At 47.1% G+C, this 21,430-nt stretch overlaps 1 protein-coding gene across 1 annotated transcript in view; it reads left to right on the top strand.

Annotated features, from left to right (window-relative positions):
* Positions 1–10,146: 10,146 nt before the first annotated feature.
* THBS4 (thrombospondin 4) overlaps positions 10,147–21,430 on the top strand; it is a 257,747-nt gene continuing 246,463 nt past the window's right edge. Inside the window, exon 1 of the mRNA XM_085632230.1 lies at positions 10,147–10,524. Coding sequence (XP_085488356.1) covers positions 10,437–10,524 — 88 coding nt within the window. The 5' untranslated portion in view covers positions 10,147–10,436. The remainder of the gene's footprint in view (positions 10,525–21,430) is intronic.

The raw sequence follows: 21,430 nt of genomic DNA, 5'->3' as shown, positions 1-21,430 counted from the left end.
ATGGTCTCGGCATTGTTAAAGTTAGAGCTATTGGCATTGCTCATGACATTATTTTTGTTTTTGTTTTTAAAACATCTCTCTCTCTCTCTCACAAAAATAAGTCTTATTTTTGTGAGAGAGAGAGAGAGAGAGAGAGATGTTTTAAAAACAAAAACAAAAATAATGTCATGAGCAATGCCAATAGCTCTAACTTTAACAATGCCGAGACCATTGCATTGTAAATGCTTGTTGATTTTCCTCCGGATCATCTTTCTGTTCTTTAGAACCTTTTGTTCTAGGCTCTGTCCTTGCTGAATGCACAGCTTCCTTAATCAAGGATTGAAGATCGGTGTGGGAGGTATGTATTGTCTCTTCCTTGCCCATATAATTCTGCAACTCAACATTACGCTGCTTTGAGTGAGCTTTCTTGCCCCTCATACTGACTTATAGAAAAGAGAGATGCTAGGGCAGCGTCCTTCCTGCTTTTATGGTTACTTTGTAACTAGATCTCCCCTCTCTCAAGAACTCGTTAATAAGAAACAGTGGATCCTCCTGAAACTGAACGCACGCGACTCACGCACTGGAGATGGATGGGTTCACTGCTGCATGGCTTCCAAACGACCCAGCCCGATGCTATTTCGCTCGCGCCCTGGGCATTTTGGGCTGGTCGTACAGTGCACGGGACTGCCAGTAGTTTTGGGTCTAGTAGGCAGGGTCAGGACAGGCCTGCTCAAATAAGGCCAGGTCAATTGGCTACATGCCACCATTTTGTGAAATAGGGCACGGTGGCTGGTAGATATTGGGGACTGGGCAATAGTTTTAGAGAGAGCAAGGTTTGCTGGCTGCAGTAGGGGCATGTGCAGAGGTATGGATGATGGCCGGGTGGCTGAACCACTCTGCCTCCGTTGGGAAGCTGACCAGGAAGTCTTGTTGTCAGCCAGCACAGGTGGAGCAGGTAATAGGGGGGGCGGACTTGGCCTCCCGCAACGCATATTTGGGCATGGTGGCGCCAGTAATGGGGTGCTCACTGCCACGCGTGAAGCAGCTGCGAAGCAGCCCAGAACAGGTGAGTTGAGGGACGCACCAAGTGGGGGTCGCATAGGGCCCTCAGGCAGAAGAGATCATGATGATATAATAAAGACAAAAAAGGTTCCCCCTAATTTAATTTCAGGCCCAAGAGAAGGGGGAAAGAAACAAGCAAAAACTGAAGGAAAACCTCTAGCTGACCTATATTTCTTTTAAGTATAGCCAATGGCTTAAAAGCTCCCCACAGATTTACTTTTTTATAATGAAATACATATAGAAATAGCAATAGCTTTTGAGTAGCTATAGTTTATTATTTTTTGTGCGTTAATTTTCATTTTCAAGAACAATAACAATTCATTTGTAAACATGTAAAATTCTCAAATAGCATAATTAGATAATGAAATTCATTCACATAACACAATTAGCAAAAAATAAAGTCAAGGATCAGGCATAGTTCCAGAGGGTGTGGGTGCCACTAGGTCCAGGCATAGAAGAGACAGGTACGATTGCAGGATTTAATACTCCAGTCAGTGGATCCCTCGGGCAATTAATCTTCTGCGATACGGCAAGCTTCACTAGAGTTTAGCAGTTGTGAGGGGTCACTAGGTTAGGCGACGACCAGATGAGTGAATGGGAGGGGTTAGCAAGCAGAAAGGCACAACAGAGCAAGCCCCTCAGGGTCTATCAGAGGAAGAGAGAGGGTAGTGGTGGTGGAGGTAGCTAGTTAGGGCGCGTTTGAACATGCTGGGTCGAGATGGCGAGAGATGAATGTCGTAGGGGTCACTGGGAAGGAGAGGATGGGAGGGCCTAACATAGCAGGCAGGCAATGAGTTTGGGTAGCTGATCAGGAGGACCAGGCAGAACAGGAGTGGTTGGCTCAGCACTTCAGGTATTTTCACATGCGAATCAATTGCAGGTGCAAGCTTCGGTGTTCACTGCGGCAGGTTCGGTGTGGCTCAGTGACACCCAGATGAAGAGAAGTTTTGCTCTCTCACGGACAACCTGATGCTGGCGTTGGACAGCAGCACAGCGGTTTGGAGAAGGCATGGAACGGCCTCCTCAGCACGAGGATGGGGAAGGTTTAGTGTGGCCTCCTAACATTTTGTGGGATGAGAACATTTTTTTGTGCTGACACGTTTGCCGTGAGTGGACTGGGCGGGAGAGTGGTGTGAGTGATGGGATGACTTTGGACTGCGTGGATGAGGAGTTGGAAGAAGGGGAGATAGTGGATCATGAGGTAGACAGAGTGCAGGAATAGATTTGGTAGGCACGCGACAGGGAAAGGGGGGGACTAATGTGTGACCAGCTAGTGTCTTGCAGGTTGGAGAAGCGGGGACGTCTGTGATTGCAAATCGCAGTGGATCGAGGGATGGAAGAACACTGGTGAGGTGGCAGGCTTTGGTGCGGGTACTGACCCTGAGACCAGGTAAGATGCGTGCAATGGATCGACCTGTTATGATCACATTTGGCGTGGATGGTAGTAGCGAGAAGGCACTGGACAAGACGGTCAGGGGGATGACCCCTTATGGTTCCCAAAGGGTGTATACTGACAGAAGTGGGCCAGGGCTGGACAAGGACTTGCATTTACGGAAGGGGGTTTATGTGGCCGACAGCAGGGTGGGGATGGATGACAGTGTAGGACTAGTGACCCAGGTAAGAGAGGTACAGATGTCAGTGGGGGGTAAAGAGTCTAAAAGAGACAGAACAATGGGGCAGGGTAGAAGGGAGCACAGGACATGATACCCCAACCAGCATGGATGGTAAAGAGAAGAACAAAGATAAGAAAGAGTTAACAGATTAAGGTGAAGAAGCTCCTCTACATGGGGATAACAAAGCTCTTGGGGCGCACCTTATGGGGGCAGAGAAGGAGAGGATTTGGAAAGGGAATTTCATTGAAGTTTGTAGGCTTCTGAATACGGAGGGGTGGGCTAAGAAAGGTTCAAAGGAAGATGAGTTGGCAAAGAAGCTCAGGGTGCCAGTCAATATAGAAAACTGGACAGTAGAATTTTTTATTTGTGCTGGCGTAGATTGTGAAATGTTCCCGGAGCGATGGATCTAATAAGGAAAGCGCACATCATGTTTGGAGGTTATACATGGGTATGCTATGATGAGGAATTTAAAGCAAGGCTGGCAGAGGATGCAGAGGGGAAGTAGGGTGAATTGGACAATGATCTGTGGCTACACACGATAGGACCAGTGAGGCCAGCCCCCACAGTGTTTATGGGTAGTGGTTTGCCCATAGCACAACAGTCCTTTCAGGGGTGTTCCACCCAAGAGGAGGTGGGGACAACTGGAAATGGGTAGGGGGAGCTTGTTGGGCACTCAACAGAGGTTTCTGCGAGAGGGGATACTGCTAATTTTGACTCAAATGTTCCAAGTGTGCAGCCAGAAACTCACTCATACATTGCAGGAGAAACATGAGAGAAATGTAAGGGCTGCAAGGGTTTTTTTGGCAACTGCAAGGTCGGGATAGAGGGTCAGAAGGACCTGCAGTGAAAGGATCATACTTCCATTAAGTTGCATAGACTGGATTTTTGGCTACAGTGGTACAGGAATGTGGAAGATGCATGTGTGTTATGGAAAGGTTTTCACAATGGGTTTGATTTGGGCTATGGAGGGCTGCGGACAAGAATGTAAGATGAAAATCTGAAGTCAATGAAGGCACACCCAGAAGTAGTGCAAGACAAATTGGACACAGAGGTTTGGGAGGGCAGGATGGCAGGCCCATTTGATGACTAGCCTATGGACAGACTCATAGTTTCGCCCATTGGGTGGTCCCAAAGAAAGAGGCAGGGCAGTTGAAGCTCAATAAACACCTTTCATGGCCATAGGACTGCTCAGTGAATGATTATATTTCTGATGTCCTGTCACAGTCTCCTGCTCTTCCATTGACTTTGCCATAGACCTGCTGATTGCAGTAGGGGACAGGGCATACATGGCACAGAATGATGTTAAGTCAGCCTTCCGCCTTTTGCCCATGAGTATCAAGGATTTTTAATTGCTGGGAATACAGTTCACTGCAGATGGAATATAGACAAGGTCCTGTCCATGGAATGCTCAGTTTCCTGTACACTCTTTGAGAAGTTCAGTTCATTTTTGCAATGGGTGTTCACGTTTGCTACGAGACACAGCACAGTGATGCATTACTTAGACAATTTCTTCTTTGTAGGCACAAATGGCTCCGCGGACTGCCAACACATGTGGACAGTTTCATGGAGCTCATAAGTGAAATCGACGTGCCACTGGCAGAAGAAATGACATTAAGTTTTGACACTATGATGACCTTCCTAGGCATTGAGATTGGCACAGAAAGCATGGAGGCACGACTTCCAGAGGAAAAAATTAGGGGAATGATCCTCCTCATTGACACAATGTTGGCAAAAGACAAAGTGAGAGTGCAGGAGGTGCAGGTACTGTTGGGGCACATGAACTTTGCATGTAGAGTAGTCAGAGTGGACAGGGCATTCTGCAGGAGACTTAGCTTGGCGTTAACCTGTTTGTTGTTACCGCACCACAGGCTTTGTTTGAAGGCAGGAGTGAATGAGGATTTGAGGATTTGGTGTTATTCCTGGATCAGTTCAATGGCATTGCTCTGAAGGATTTGGGAGACATGGCAGAGTGGAATATCCAGATATATTCAGATGTGGCAGGTGGCTCTGGATAGTGTCTGTACGGGCAAGGGCATTGGAGTGCAGAGCAATGGCAGGAGGACTGGAAGGGAAGATAGAGGAGCATAGGTTTCCTAGAGTTCCATCCCTTAGTGGTGACGCTAGTCCTATGGGGAGGACAATTTGCTAACAAAAAAGTGCTCTTCAAAGTTAACAATTTGGCAGTTGTATAGATCATCAACAGGCAGTCATCCAGAGATGTACATGTTCTGAAGTTGCTGATACTGTTTGTCCTGGGTTAATTGAGACACAACATTACTTTCAGGGTGAGACATGTTCCAAGATTGGATAATGACATTGCAAACACATTATTTTGGTCGTAGAGGCAGAGGTTCCATGGACTTGCTTCAGCGACGGATCAGGAAAAGGAGTTGATTCTGGACAACCTGTGGTGGATAGGCCTGCGAGGTTGCTACAGTTGGTAGTTGGGTCTCTGGCACAATCCACTAGAAGGGCTTGTGGGCAGGTGTGGTCGGAGATTTTGGACTTGGGAGTATGCAGGAGGGTCGCGTAGGAGGAGTCTTGGAGCAGGACTGATTATGTAGTCTGTTTTATTATGGACAAATACAGCCATGTCACAGAACTCACATGGACGATCATTCCATCGTTGTAATTCCATATTCGGCTTCCAGCAACCCCACCTGAAGTAACCCTCTCCCCCAGGCCAGACCCTCCTGGGGTTAATTCCGTCCTGCTAATACCATCTTACCAGGGTGGGACGAGATGGCAAATGATGAAGCATGTCACATTATGTGAGTGAGCCATCCTCGTCCAATTCTTGGAATTGCCCTCTTAGTGGAAGTTAGAGTAATAATAGATAGCTATGAAAACACTACTCTGTGTTTGCTGGTGAACAACAGGTTTTAAGCAAAAACAGGGTGTCACACCAATATTTGTGTTATGATTCTATGAGTAAGGGCAGGTGTGAGCCCATCTGTGCCCTTTTTAGGTCTCGCTGAGCCAAAGGCTCGAAGAGACATTTTATATGTGGGATTTTCAAAGTGCTACCCACAGTCTTTTGGCTGGCCTAAACCTTGAGTGCACGATCACATGCACGTGCACAGCTGCTCCCACTCCCCCCTCCCTTCTCTATAGCTTTCTTTCACTTTAGCCGCTTTGACCCTTGCATTCCCCCCTCCCTTCTCACCCAGCCCTTTGATGCTCTGCTCGATTGCTTTCACTTTCGCCGCTTTGATGTTTGATCCTGTTTTCCTGCCTTTCGGGCACTCACAAATCAACTTGTTTTGTCTATCCCAGGAAACATTTGGCAGATCGGTTTGGAATGGAACTCAGTAACCCACTGATTCACAAATGCCTCGTTGTTTAACCACTACTGCTTATTTTACTTTGAGTGCGAGGCGCGTGCGGCCAATGCTTGTTTAGTTAGGGAATTTGAGATGTAGCCCCCTGATTCTCACTGACTAAACTGCGCCCCTGCCCATGGGAAGGTAACAAAAGTAGCGCCACAAATCTTGTTTGAGTGCTTTGCAGCAATTTACTTTAATACGGGCTCGGTTTGAGAACGATCATAAGGAATGGAAAATGTTATCTTGAAAACACATCACTTGTCAGTTGGCCGCTTTTTTTATTGCTGTTAATTGTGGATTTATGATGTACTGTTATAGACTCACTTACGTTCACGGAACTGGAGGTTTTGTTCTACAATTAAAAACACTTTTAAATATGTGAGAACACACATCATTTGACGTAAATTGCACGTTTCAAAATTAAACCCCGATCACTGCAGCTCAGAGAAACAGAATTTATGTCTAGTTTGCAATTCACAATTCTTTTACTTTGGTGCCCTCTAGGGGCACATTTTTTATTACAAATAATTATTTTTCTTTAATTCACAATTTTCTCGTTGTTATTGCCGGGGGCCGGTTTTGCAGCATAGCTGCAATATCGGCCCCCAGCAACAAAAGCCGCACAAAGCTTTCCTTCCGCTAGCAACATCTACCCCAGCCCCCCCCTCACTCCTCCGCCCTCCTCCTACTCCCCGCTGGCCGAGCTTCTTTTCTACATCGCCTCTGCATCCATAGACATGATGAGGGAGGCAGGCGATGCTCAGGAGCTACTCATGCCTGCTTTACCCTTGTGGTCTATCCTCCGAAGTGGAATAACCATGGAAATCTTTAGTAGCCTTGACAAGAATCTTGGCTAAAATAGGAGTGGACCAATGTATGAATAAACAGAAACAATCGTGAAACAAACCACATCAGTCGTGCTGAGAAATGTATAATTTTTCAGGAGATGACTGTGGTTGTTTTCATAACAGCCCTAAGGTTCAAGGACTATGTCATGGCATGGCATACTACATTTACTTCTATAGAGCACAATCGTAGAGCTTCCGGGTGCTGAGTAATAGAATATATGACCAACAAGGGCGAGTGAGAGGTGGTATAGGGTTTACAGTTCACCCTCTCTTCTATAACATTAACAAGCATTTGCAATGCAATAGGTCTCGCATTACGCGAGTATGCGCTATTGACATTGCAAATAACAATGCCTTTTATTTTTGTTTTCGTTTTCGTTTCTAAAACAAATAAAAGGCATTGTCATTTACAATGCCAATAGCTTAAACTCGCGTAAATGCGAGACCTATTGCATTGCAAATGCTTGTTCTATCTTCTTGTGTGTTATAAGCTGAATAATTTACTCACTCATTCTAGATTGGTGCAGCAACTGAGGCACACAGGAGAGGTTGGTTCGTTGACCAGATATGACAGATGGGGAGATGGTCATCTGACTGTTATGGGACATACGTGTGGCAGGTGAATGGGGATACATAAGGGGCCTTACATACATACGTACGGTTCTGTACCAGGAGGATATGACAGTTTGTATAGTAGGACATTCATTTGTGAAGCAGGCGCAGTGGGAAGCAGGCACCAGGAACTATGGAAGTCATTTGGGGTTCAGACATCCGAATCTTCAGGTACAATGGCATGGTAAGGCTTGTATGCTGTGGAGGAAGTTGCTGCCGAACCTGAACAAATTGCTGAGAAGAGAAAGACGTCCGGGTGTGTTACTAATTCATTTGGGTGAGAATGGCCTGGTTAGAAGCAAAGGGATGGTGTCGATCAAGGCCATAAAAGCGGATATGAAGTGAAGGCAGGGGAGTCAGGGACTCGCATATTATGGACAGAGTTAACCCCTTCGACGCTCATGACGGAACGGTTCCGTCATGAGCGTCGGTTGAGCTGTGCTCATGACGGAACCGTTCCGTCATGACCACGCCCGCGCAAGCAGCAGTCAGCACAGCGGGGGAATCCGCCCCGCATGGAAGGGGTTAATACCAGGACACAATGGTGGGGGCAGATAGACCAGCTGCCATAGACAGAGCTAAATGGAAAATGAACAGAGAAAGGCGTATGTTTTGTAGGGAAGAAGGAGTAGGTAGGTAGGTTCACCAGGAGTTGCGATATGATGTGCTGCAGTTTTTCCAGGAAGACGCAGTTCATTTGTCTTTGATGGGTATGGAACGTATTGGCGGAATGCTTGGGGCTTCGGTTGTAAAAGCAGCAAGGAAACAGAGAGCGAGGAATGACCAGTAGAAGGTTAGTCAGTTGGTAGCATTTTTAGGGAGGCAGAAAACTCCCGGTAGAGATTCTTCTGAGTCGTGGTTGGCAGAGAGGTTTCTCAGGTTTGGAAGCAGTTTGATTGTTGTTGGGGTGGGCAAATTAGTTTCAAGTGAGAATAAGTTTCAACAGCAGAAGACAGGAAGCAAAAGATGTCAGTTACAGGAAGTTAATTGAATTCAGGTTGGAAAGTTTTGGATACAGTAATAGGCAGTTCGAGTTGGGGGAGTTGTGGGGGTGGGTAATTAGGGTTGGGGGACAGGGCCAGCGTAGGGCGGTGTGACCAATGCCACCGCACCGGGTGCTGACTTCAGAGGGCACCGACTTTGCAAGCTTATTTTGGTTTTAAAAGCACCCGCTACCGTTCTGTCAAGATAACTCCGGAGATTAACGTTCTTCCTGGAGAGAGATCGGAGTTTTGTCTAGTTGAGGTTTTGACCGATCATAAAATAGCACAGAGGGAAATATGCCTGCTGCAAAGCATGTGTACTACGCCGATCACAAAGTGCATATAATGTAAATAAGTCAGCGGGTTAGAGCTTTTGTCAGAGACAGTTTTACTGCTTGCAGTTTATACCTTAAAATCCTAACAGAACAGTGAATTATTAACTGTCATGAAAGAACTGCATGCAGACTGCAAAGTATAGATTAGACCATAGATTAACCCCACGTCGGCCAACGGATGTGCGCAGCACTACGGAGGTAGGGCTCGCGACGGCCGTTGGCCGACGAACGCATCGAACGGGCTAATGTTGCAAAAAGGGTTTATTTTGGTAGAAATCGATTCTTATTATTAAAGAGAACCCCCAACTATGGTGTTCCATTTTCAATTATGAGTTTGTGATTCTCCAGACCTGGCCCTCTTAAACTATCTTGCCTACCAGTATGGATGACATTTCACTCCTGCACTTTGTAGTCCTCTGTCTTATGTAGCATTTCCTATACACTGATTTACACACACATGATTGATTGTCTCTGTGTAATGTGTGTGTGATGCAAAGTGTTCTGACACCCTACACTGGTCTGGGTGGCGCTATATAACTAATTAAATGCATCTCAGATGGAGTGGTTCTGGAGACTTGAGGGGCACTGTTAAAAGGTGGTGGTGAGGGAATCCGTTGTGGATGTGGTCACCACCTCCCCCACAGATGGGCGGAGCCAACAAACATTGTCTCACTGGGCGCCACATAGGAAGAATAGACAGAAAACAAATCTTATGTTTAAAGGACCTTTGCTCCTACTATAAACATTCTGTCTGAGACGGGATCGCCTCAAACTGTAAGGACTGGGATGAGGCATGAACGTCATGTAGGGGCAGCTGCGACCCCTGACCAGACGGGTGGCAAAGTTAGTCCCAGGAGCACAGGGGCAGCTCGTCCAAATGTATGTCAGTTGGGACTCCACTTTACTGTTTTTCTGACATTTTTAATATATCATTCACTATTAGTGTAATAAAAAATCGAGTACAGTTAGTTGGAATGTGACCCCTATTGGCAGCTGAGGTAAGTGAAAAATGACTTGTTGAGAAGGAGTCACATTACTGCATGGAGTGTGGGAGCAAATGGCACGATCCGTGAAAGGGCTTCTGGTGTGGCAGTGTCCACAGGGTTAGGCCATGTCTCTGCGATGATGGTCGGTGGCCCCTGCCTTCCAGTCCCTGCGCCCTGGTGCCTGCCTCAGTGCACGCACTCTTCTGTGGGCAGCTAGGTTCCTATAGAAATCCCTACGCACACACACACTCACTAAAACCTCAGAAATGATTGGCGGATTCAGGCAAAATGGAGCAGCTGTAACTTGTCAGAGGACGCCTGTGCGAGGAATGTAGCCTGTCCTGGACACCAGCTCCGGGCAGGGGACGAGTGCGGTTTCTATGTCACCTCCCCCTTCATGGAGCGGTGTGCTGGTCCGCCAATAACCCTTCTGGTCCACGGAGGTGTTTAATGCTCCGCACAAGTAGTGCAAGCTCTGACTGGCTCGCGCCCCCCTCTCTGCACCTCCCTCCAGAGGGGGCACGTCTCTCCACATCCACAGCTGGGTCTGCCTGCCAGCCTCGGTCCCACTCGGCCCACCGCTCACACCGGGATCAGGGCAGCTGCGGGTCCGACAGGGTGACCGGGAAGAGGCAGAAAAGATATCATTCTCTTCACCTTTAACCTGTCTGGAGCTCCGGTCTGCAGAGAAGATGCTGCCCGGGAAGGCGGCCCCCTGCTTTCTATTGCAGTTCCTGCTGCAGTTAACGCCAGTCTTCAAGGCGCTCCCGACGTACCAAGGTAAGAGAGAGGGGTGTGTTTCACGCCCGGGGCTGCTTTAAGGCAGACTGTCGGTTCCATCTGTGAGAATGTAAGTGCATACATTTAACGCACTTTGTTCGGTTTTATGCTTATAGCCTGATAGACTGAGCCGAAGAACGAGAGTGATGCATTAACGATAATTCAGAGAAAGAAGTCGACCCTCCGTAACAAGAGCTGCGAAAATAAATAAATAAATAAAACTAGATGTCATTTATTACGAGCCTAACTGTTGGGACCCTCTACCAATCACATAGTTTATTAATTGCCGTTTGTATGTTCTGAGGCCCAGAGACCGGCTGCTCGCGCGCCTCGGTAGGAATAGGTGCGTGTGTCCTGGTACTCGGTGCGCCCAGCAGCCTTTGCCTTCGTGCAGTGAGTTTGTATTTACAAACATGTGAGTTCTGCACTCGTGGGCGTTTGGAGGGGTGTCACGGAGATCTCTCAATATGGCCACGCAGGAGGCTCAACAACACACACATTAAAAAGCAGATAATTCGGGATCCTGCTTCAAACTGTGGCACAGTTGCCTGGTATGAAACTGTTTGTAGCGTCCTTCCATGTATGTGCGTCACGTGCGCGATGCATCTACTCTCTGAGCCCGGGGCGTCCCTGTAGTGGCGCAGCTCTGGCTTTCATTAGAGCCGTCTGCACAAAACCATCGAAAAATGCCTGCTCAACAGTTCACGTCTACTGGCACATATGGCACCCATTGGGAATACCGCTTTTTAGGCAGTAGCAGCAGCATGTTTCACACGCACACACATGTGATGTAAAACAACTGTCCCCTTCTTTCAGAGCATCCGAGGCCGATGTACCCCACCGCAGACGTCCCCCAAAGGTCAGCAGGGCCCACTTCGTATATTCTTTTATACTCACAGACACAACAAAGATGCGTGCTTTTAGAAGCAGATCACACACCTACAGCCACCCAGGACGCAGACTGACAGACAAGGACACTTACACATACATGCACATGGATCGACAAACATACAATCACACATGCGCACAAACCAACAGATATCCAGACGCATAAGCATAGCTCAACATGCATCTATGCAGATATGTACACAGACAACACACAGAGGCACATTTACACTTACACAGCACACATGCAGAGTCACAGACAACAAACACACTAATCAGCACACACATACAGACAGATGGACTGGGGAGAAGATGGGCTGACAGAAGGCTAGAGAGATGGGTGACTTACAGACTATACAGGTCTGTGCTGTTCACGCCTGTTCACAGACCTACATGCACATGCACCGCACCAGACAAAGATTTGTGTTCCCATTCACATGGGCCAACACACAGACCACCACTCGTGAACCACAGTCCAGCAGATGCGCAGGCACCTACGAACACAGGTCAACAGGCCTAAAGGTACGTATTCAAACGTGCTGGAGTGCACAGACCAACAGGCAGAAAGCATGATTGTGCCCATCTATATGCACAGAGGCACACCCATATACACACAGGACAGGGTGGGCTGGACTATGGGGCAATCTGGCAGTGCTAGAAGCGCTGGACTGACAGGTCAGTGTGGGGGTCAGTTTTTTTGGCTGTTCTTAGGCCGGTTATATGGTGTGGGGGGTCGGTTTTTACTGTTGTTTTTCCGATATTACCACAAACATTGCCTGCAGCAAGCACAAATCCATGCAGTCTCCCACACCTTGAAAAACACCTATACAGCAACAGCGTGCCTTTCCAGGTTCAAAAGTGCCCCGATTTGCAGACTGTGCCCCCTTTATTTTAGTTACAGGTTCACTAATGAGGGACACTTTAAGGTTGGTATCCAGATGTATTTCTCTGTCCCAGTCTGACCCTGGCAGACAACGCCCATACAAGAAGAAAGGTTGGATGGATGGATTAAAAATGCAGTATCCCTATCTGAATGAATGAATGAATGAATGAATGAAATTAAATTTATAACGCGCAAAAACTCAGCCCAAAGGGCATCAAGGCGCCTAAAATAATAGCTAGAGTAGTCCTGCAATGTTAGTGATATGCTTTCCTAAAGAACCAGGTCTTAAGGGCTCCCTTAAAAAGGGGCAAAGATGAAATAGCCTTGAGCTCAGAGGGGAGTGCGTTCCACAGACGCGGAGCAATCGATGCAAAAGCTCTTGCTCCCCATCTTGTCTTCTTGATAGGGGGGATAACAGGAGATTCTGTTGAGCAGATCTAAGACATCTGCCAGGGACATATCTAGACAGCAGAGATCCTAATCCATCAGTCGGTCCTGCCATAAGTGCCTTGTGGACTAAACAAACAATTTTAAAAGAAATACGATGTTCAATGGGCAACCAATGAAGATTCTTCCTAGCCAGAGTGACGGAGGCTGAAATAGGAAGGTCAAGAACAAATCTTGCTGCTGCATTCTGTGTTACTTGTAAACGCAGCAGCAATCTCTTGTTGATCTGAGTATATAGTGCGTTACAATAATCTAAGCGAGACCCGATCAGTGCAACAACTGTTTGTTTTCTTGCTTGTGGAGATAAGTAGTGAACTATTCTACGGAGGATTTTTAAAACTCCCCAGCAGGTAGCTACAGTTCTATTTACCTGCAGATTCATAGCCAACTCAGTGTCAAAATGACCCCCAGGTTTTTTGCAGACTGAGAAGGGGTTGGGCACGTCCCCAATGAAGGCGGCCACCATTCATTCGACCAGGCATCTCTATCTTTTCCAAAAATCAGGACCTCAGTCTTGTCACCATTCAACCTCAAAGAATTAAGGGTCATCCAATCGGCAATCGATTGCATGCAGCTCCTGAAACCAGCTGCCGAGATGCTAATAGACTGTGACACAGACACCATGATCTGCGTGTCGTCTGCATACGATACCACCTCCATCCCCAGGGATCTTACTAGTCTCGCAAGTGGGGCCACATAGTTGTTGAAAAGGATCGGACTTAAAGCCGACCCTTGTGGCACTCCACATTGCATAGACTTTACAGGGGAGAGGTAATTATCCATTTTGACCCTCTGCTCTCTGCGGTCTAGGAAGGAGGATAACAGGTTAAGAGCGGACCCCTCTACACCCATCTCCCTTAGTCGAGATGTTAGGACCGAGGGAGAGAGGGTGTCGAATGCAGCGGTCAGATCCAGTAAAACCAGTATTGTGGTCAGGCCTTTATCTACATTCATCCTGATGTTATTGGACACAACCGTGAGTGCAGATTCAGTGCTATGTAGTTTTCTAAACCCATGTTGAGTTTGGTCAAGAAAACCAGAAGACTGCAAAAATGCCGAAAGACACTGATTTAGATGCATCTCAAGCATTTTAGCTGGAGCCGGCAAGAGAGAAATTGGTCTAAAATTTTTTTAATACTGCCGGATCCAGTGATGGTTTCTTCAATAGCGGCTTTACAATGGCTCTCTTCCAGGCCGAAGGGAATACACCATGTTGTAAGGCATTATTCATAGCATCCAGGATGTGGGGTAAGAGGGTGTCCCTACACTCTTTCAGAGTTTTGAGGGGGCAAGGATCTAGAGGAGAGGAAGATTTCGTCCGATCCAGCAGGAGGTTAAGATTTTCAAGGGTAATGAGGGGAAATTTAGTAAGAATCTTATCGGGGTCCTTTGGCCAGGTTTCTAATATTGCCAGATTTGTAATAGTGTGTGTTTCCAGAAGATTCTTCTGTACTTACAATTGCATGGAGATATCCACAATTTTGGTGTGGAAAAAACTAGCAATGTTATCACAGAGCTCCTGCGAGCTTTTAATAGGATCGGGAATCTGTAGGGAACATAGGGAGTCTAAAATTGTAAAAAGTTCCCTCGACGAGGTCAAGGATGTGGTGATATTGGAGAAGTGATCTTGTTTAGTTTTAATGACCAAGGATTTATAGATCTTCAGGGAGCTTTTATAGCGCTCTCTATCCTTATTGTCCCATGTCCTTCTCCACTGCCTTTCCTGTCTCCTACAGCCTTGTCTCATCAGCCTGAGTTGCTCCCCAAACCACGGGGCAGAGGGTTTACGCCTTGCAGCATACCTAGGGGTAGCGGGAGCTAGAGTATCCACTGCCTCACGTATAAGGTTGTCTAATTTCCAGGCTGCCTTCTCTGGATCTGAGGTCCGGGATTGGGATTCAAAGAACGGGGCCAAGGATACATTAGTGATGTTTTTATAATTTCGCTTATACTCTCTTGCAGAGAGCTCCTTCAAGGGGAGCTTTATATCATCTGTGATAAAGAAGATAGGGACTGCTAGATGATCTGTCCAAACTAGCTGTTCTGGAGGGCCTGACGAGATTCGGGAGTCAGTAGAGAAAACAGCGTCAAGAATATGACCTGCTCTATGTGTAGGTTCCCTAACCAACTGTTTGAAACCACAGGCCTCCAGAGGATCAATCAGGGACAAAGTGTCCTTAGATGAGATATCCTCTAAATGAAAGTTAAAATCCCCTAGGATGGTGAAGCGCGGTTTGCCAGCATATGGTTCTAGTAGACTGAATAAGTCATTACAAAACTGAGATCTCAGCCCAGGGGGCCTATACAACAATATCCCAGAAAATGACGAGGAAGGCGAAGATGCAATACAAAAATGTAGGGCCTCAAAGGGGTCAGAAGACTTTGACAAAGCCTTAGTTCTACATGTGAACCGAGACTGGTAAAGTATCGCGAGGCCACCACCTCTACGTTTCGCTCTATCTAATGTATGAAGAGCATAATTCTCGGGGATGGCTAGAAGGAGATCATGTCCCGAAGACTCTGTTGCCCACGTTTCCGTAACGAACACCCAGGGTGGGTTCCTAGCTGTCACGAAGTCATGAAAAAAGATGTTATTTTTAATGATGGAACGGGCATTAATCAGATAACCTCTCTCAACATATTCCTCATTGAGTGATTGGCCAGGTGGTAATATACTGTTAATAACAGCGGGTGTAAAACATGGATCGGACCTACATGTATCACATATAACTCCTTTGTAAACAGCCATCGGAGTGTATCTGTGAAGACAGGAACGCGCACTGGGTCTCATAGCGAGCAAATCCTGAGAGGAATATGTAAGCGTTACCTTAGAGGAGTGATCTGAAATCCCACGACGCAGCCCTCCCTGCAGCCCGTCCTCAGCGCGGACGAGCGCAGACGGGCTGGACTCTGGCGCGACTCCGGTGCGCTCCGGCTGCGCGTAAACGCTGCGCGCAGCCACCATGACCTTAAGTAGATATGAGGCACGCCCTCCTGACGACTAGAGCGCTGCCCAATATGGCGTCAGTATCCCGGCCCAGTCTACCCCCCCAACAAGGTCCAGGAAGTCCGGTCTACGAGCCGTGTATCCCGCGAAAATCGCGGTGAGTGTTGCAATGATTTTTATAGTGCAAGAATGCGGATACGAGTTGTTTTAAAAAGAGGGGAAAACTACAAAATAAAATAAAGCAAATGTATACACAGGAACTTTAAAATATAGCTAACATCACTAACATCGCTAGAGCCAACAATCTAGTAGCGCTACGATTAGAGCAGAGCTAGCAACTAATCATACCGTGTCTCTTAGGAACTACCATATGTCACGTTCAGGGTTACCAGCTCGCTCCACATTCACTAAAGATCACGTCTTCACTCTTCAGGTCTGGACTTTAATTTCATGATCGTTGACATCAGTTGTCTTTGTACAATTAGTTCAATGGAAGCTCATCATTATAGCTTCAAGAATGCAATGATGTGTTAAGTGAAAGTCATGGACTAAAAACATGGTGTTTGGCCAATAAGGAGTGATATGGCAACCCTGGTTGCACACTGTGATATACATACATTGCATTAACTAGGCTTCATCTTCTACAAAAATGTCCACGTAGTGTTGCTAATGTTGACAATTTCACTTGTTTTACTTTTCCTTCTTTGTCTCCTTAATTGGCATTTTACAAAAGCCTAGAAGCAAAAAGAAAACTCTCTATAACATGCTTTTTCAACTAGGCTCGCACTTCGAGCCCATATAACTGGGTGACATATTGGCTGTTTTTGGCTGCCATAAAGTACTTACTTTTGCACTTTTTCGCCATTTACACAGTGCTTTTTTATGCAGCCAAAGTAAAGCAAACGTTTATACTTTTTAACCCAGTAATTGCCTTGCCATCTCTGTGCGTGGAGCAGTAACCAGAATATTGGGCTAAGAAAGAGACATACCTCTGGGACATCGCTGTGATTTGCATTTCAAGAATTGTTATTATACTCCGTTTATATTTTTCCTCAGTCATTTATGGTCCCATGCATTACAGTATTTTAATGGACACGAGGGAACTAAGAGCTGCTTTGAAATGGATTAGTCCCCCCTTTTAGGTAGCGCATCCATACCAGCAAAAGCTATTCGAGCAAATGTGTGTCCTCAAAATGAATCCATTGAAGGCGCCATTGTTGTAGGTATTCCGCCAATGGAAATAACTGCTGCATATTGAGAAGGTTCAACTTCACTATTCTTGATTACACTTGTGGGGCTCTCGTGATGCACCAAACCAGAAGCCTTTCATTGCACATACCAGGCCTTGTCCTCTTCTATGTAGACGCGAGCTACCCAGCCGCAACGGGTCTCAGCCGCATCAATTAAACCAAATCTAAAGTGGAATCATGTATATGCCCGGTTGGGAGGGATGGCGGTCTTGCTGCTAGCTTTGATGGCGGTCTTGCTGCTAGCTTTGATGGCGGTCTTACTGCTAGCTTTGATAGCGGCCTTGCTGCGAGCTTTGATGGCGGTCTTGCTGCAAGCTTTGATGGCGGTCTTGCTGCTAGCTTTGATGGCGGTCTTGCTGCAAGCTTTGATGGCGGTCTTGCTGCTAGCTTTGATGGCGGTCTTGCTGCTAGCTTTGATGGCGGTCTTGCTGCAAGCTTTGATGGCGGTCTTGCTGCTAGCTTTGATGGCGGCCTTGCTGCAAGCTTTGATGGCGGTCTTGCTGCTAGCTTTGATGGCGGCCTTGCTGCTGGCTTTGATAGCGGCCTTGCTGCTAGCTTTGATAGCGGCCTTGCTGCTAGCTTTAATGGCGGTCTTGCTGCTAGCTTTGATGGCGGTCTTGCTGCTAGCTTGGTGGCTGTAAAATCAGGTGATGGAATTGCTTGCCCCATCTGCCCCAACAGACTATGTTGCTTAATGCCCACTGCTCAATGACCTAGTCTCCCGCGCTTCAGGTCTCTTATTTCCTAACATTGGAGGTGCTTAGAAACGGGCTGTTTCTAATAGTGAAGGTTTTGTAAAAATAACTTAACGATTACAGTCTCCACACATATCTTGAATTTCAAGGCCGATCGCACAAAACTGTTTATAAATGACGCAGATCAAAGTCAATATATTGACCCCATTAGGATCAACAATGACAAAAATCCAGTTGACCACTTACAAATCATTTCTACCGGAAGCTATTGCTGCCATGTGTTTTAAATGACTACTGAATTATTACACAAACATTCTTTTTACACCTGGGAAGTCTCTTCGTATCGATGTTCAAGAAGTAGCACATACCTTTTTGTTTCGTGGGACGTGTCTACAGATGCCCAACTAGCCCTTGGCCCAATTGGATAAAGTATACACCATTTACCAGTAAACAAAAGACGTTTCTAATGGGAAGGTTAGACTGGACTGGTTTTATTTTTTGACATGTTATGTTATTTCCATTTATATAGTATGACACGGACATGGCCTCGTAGTAGTTCGGCAGTCCAGTGACTTTCCACGTGGATCAGCGTTACCACCACAGGGTGGAGTCTGCGTCAGCCTGTGGTGATGTGCAACAGGTATTGTTATCTGGTGGGTGATACCTCTTCCAGGTTAGGGTGCTATGTCTCACCCAATGAGCAGCGGGCGCATGAGTCTGAATTTCAAAGGCGGAGGCCGGAGGGCTTTGCCAGTTGCCTTGACGTGTTCTATGTCAATTGACATGGCTGTTGCCTAGCGGATGGATATATATATTTGTGTGTGTGTGGGCATGCGTGTGTGTGTGTGCATGTGTGTATCTGTGTTTGGCAAGTGCTTCCATGTACTGTGACTGCATAGCATATCTGACCTTGTCTGATGCATGTTAAGAGCTCTCTCCAACATGTTCTGGTGGATACTAAATGGCTTTTCATAGTTAGAAGAGCTGTTGTAAGCACAGTGATGGTCCAATATGTGACATATCTGTGTCGTGCTGGATGGGTGCACGTGGTCTGTTTAATATGTCCTATTGGAAGTGTCTGTGTTTAAAGGCACCTGTATGATAGTCTGGTCTGGTAGCTTTTTCCCTGATCCTATTGTTAGATAACACTTGGAAAAACGTGCATGGGAAAACGTGTTTGGAAAGAGCGTCCACCGGTGGCAAGCAGGCGTGCAGCGGGGATTCCACGGGTTAACACTCATCCAGTCTCTGGAACTCGGGAGCGGCTGGTCATTGTGACCCAGATTAATACATGAAGTTGCTGCCAGTAGTTTTACCCAGGGGCAAAATTCCGTTCTGTAACTCTGATGTACTCAGCATTAGTGCGTGATTTAGAAACTATGCGGGTTAGTGCTGGACCTGCAGGCCGCACAGCTCGGAAACATGGCGCAGTGGCCATTGCGCCATGTTTCCGAGCTGTGCCTCTTAGGCACTAAGGTGCTCTGTAGACAAAACAATTTAGTTGAAATTCGGTTGCGCAGTTTCCGCGCCTAGGCACGCGCTCATGACGTGGCTTTCTGTGTGGGCGGCCAGCACCTGTACGGTCGTTACAAGGCGCTACATCTACAACGGGTAAACAGCGGCAGCTAGGGTTACAGCACCAGACCATGAGACATACCGCAAGGAAGGAGATGCACCCTCCCCCGGCTGCTGGTGGAACTGTGAAATACAGCAATAATCAGACTTCAAGGGCCGCAGGCCTCTGCCAACCGGCGCCACTGCACCTGCTGCACACATGGCAGCTACGCCCTTGAAGTCCAAGCCGTGTTGTCATAGAACGTATCCCTTGACCAAAGGCTGGTTTCAGAGTGGTATATTTATAAAAGGCCGTCTACGGAGGAAGTGCCTGTCTGGAATAACGGCAGAACCTATCTTTATTTTTAAAGGAAGTATAAAACCTCACATGCAGTTTCCCTTACTAGTCAGTGCGTGTACCTTTGCACAGAACCCAAATCTATTCCCCAGCAGTTGTTTTGTTATTTTAACGATGGCCTGTCTGGCTCCCAGCACACTTGCCACTGAGAGGGGGTCATTCACAAAAACCGCAGCGCCGCGGATTGTTCACTGCTATTCCAGCTGCGGAATCTATCGCGTGCTTCCTGGCACTTCCCACAAGCGTTCGTTTCCAAGTGCCCAAAGACCTCAGAAACAAGCTTCGAAACGCCGCTTTCTACTAGTTGCTTTCGTCGGAGCAATTATATACCAATGATAGCAACACATGGGTTCTGGCTGTGGCAGTCCCCGAATCCACGAGTGTCTTTAAAAAGAAATTTTTGTTACGAGTCCAGCTCATGAAGCCTGACGTAACCCACCCCAAGGAGAAGCAATCAGCTGGGAAATATAAACAGGGCTCGAAATGCCCCTTGTAGCCCACGGCAGGCAGCGGCTAGACATACACTGTGCAGAACAATTCAAAACCGCTCTTTAGAAAGTTCCAAAGCAGCCATGTATTTCATAATTCTCCTTTTACCCTCTACCTCCGTCCTATTTTCCAGTGTCTTCGGAATTACCCTTTTCAAGCGCCCAGAAGTTGAGCTGAGGAGTCAGGCGTCTTGCCTAAACCGTCGATATGCGGCAATACAGGCAGATGTTGCTACAACAAGCACTCAACCCTACTCCGCTGGAGTCACCCACTGTTGTGGTCCAGGAGCCAGGACTGAAGACGGTGTTATCTCCTGTCTCTGCCGTTAGCCTTTGGGAGGGAGGGGTGGGGGGGAAGCAGGCCACCGACAAAAGTTTGTGTGAAAAAGGCCGCTTTATTGGAAACAGGTGCACATTACAATTTTAAACCTCGGCCAAAACGCCTTCCAAAACTAGACCTCACTAAATATAACATACCTAACCCCGCACCCCGCCCCCTCCCCTAAATTCATTCGAACCCGCCCCCGCCCGTACATTACAACATTACAACAATATCAAACATTACATTCCTGTATAACCCCAACAATCTCTAAATACAAACCTTCCGTTAACCAAACTCCCCTGCCTGCCCCTTTACAGCTATCGACCACCCAAACTGTGGAACCGAACTAAACTTCCCAACCTATCCTTTCCCTGTCGATAACCCAACTCAACAAATAACTCAACCAACCTCCGGTAAAACTGTCCAAAATTCACAATAACCCCCGCCACCCAGAAAGAAAGGGGTGGTGTAACCACTACCCACCCCTCTTTCTGCCCCCCAACAAAAGAAAGCTTTAAACTCCTCGAGCATGATTCTGCACGTTCAAACACCGGGACAAAACCTCACTAATTTCCAACAAATAAAGGTCCATGCCCAACCTTGACAGATGCACCCCATCACCCCGAAAAAATTCTACCGCCTCAAATCGAATATCCTTGTGGGTCACTCTCCCGAAACCCAAATCGCGGCAAAATCTGGAAATCTCCACATTCACTTTCCTCCGCGCCCTGTCAATAGCTCTGGGGTTCAAAGCCCCTCTCCACACCCTCAGCGGGACCAATTCCGTCCAGAGCACATGGCAGCCCGACCAACGCTCCTTAAGCAAAACCAAATCCCTCTTCATTGCACGCAATAAGACCACCCCTTTCACCTAGCAAAGATCGTTCTCTCCCAAGTGTATCAAAAGGATATCAGGGCATTGTCCCCTCACCATGGCATTATTTAAACAAGGAATAAGCTCCTTCCAAAGCATTCCCCCTTTTCCTTTCCAGATGATCTGAAAAAGGCTATCATTGAACCCCAGCCGTCCCCCAAAATAACTTTTGCACGCTTGTACTTGTGCCCACTTGACGAAGG

Source organism: Triturus cristatus, chromosome 2_1 (assembly GCF_964204655.1).
Source record: "Triturus cristatus chromosome 2_1, aTriCri1.1, whole genome shotgun sequence".
Taxonomy (NCBI): Eukaryota; Metazoa; Chordata; class Amphibia; order Caudata; family Salamandridae; genus Triturus; species Triturus cristatus.
This window is presented reverse-complemented; position numbering and strand designations above follow the sequence as displayed.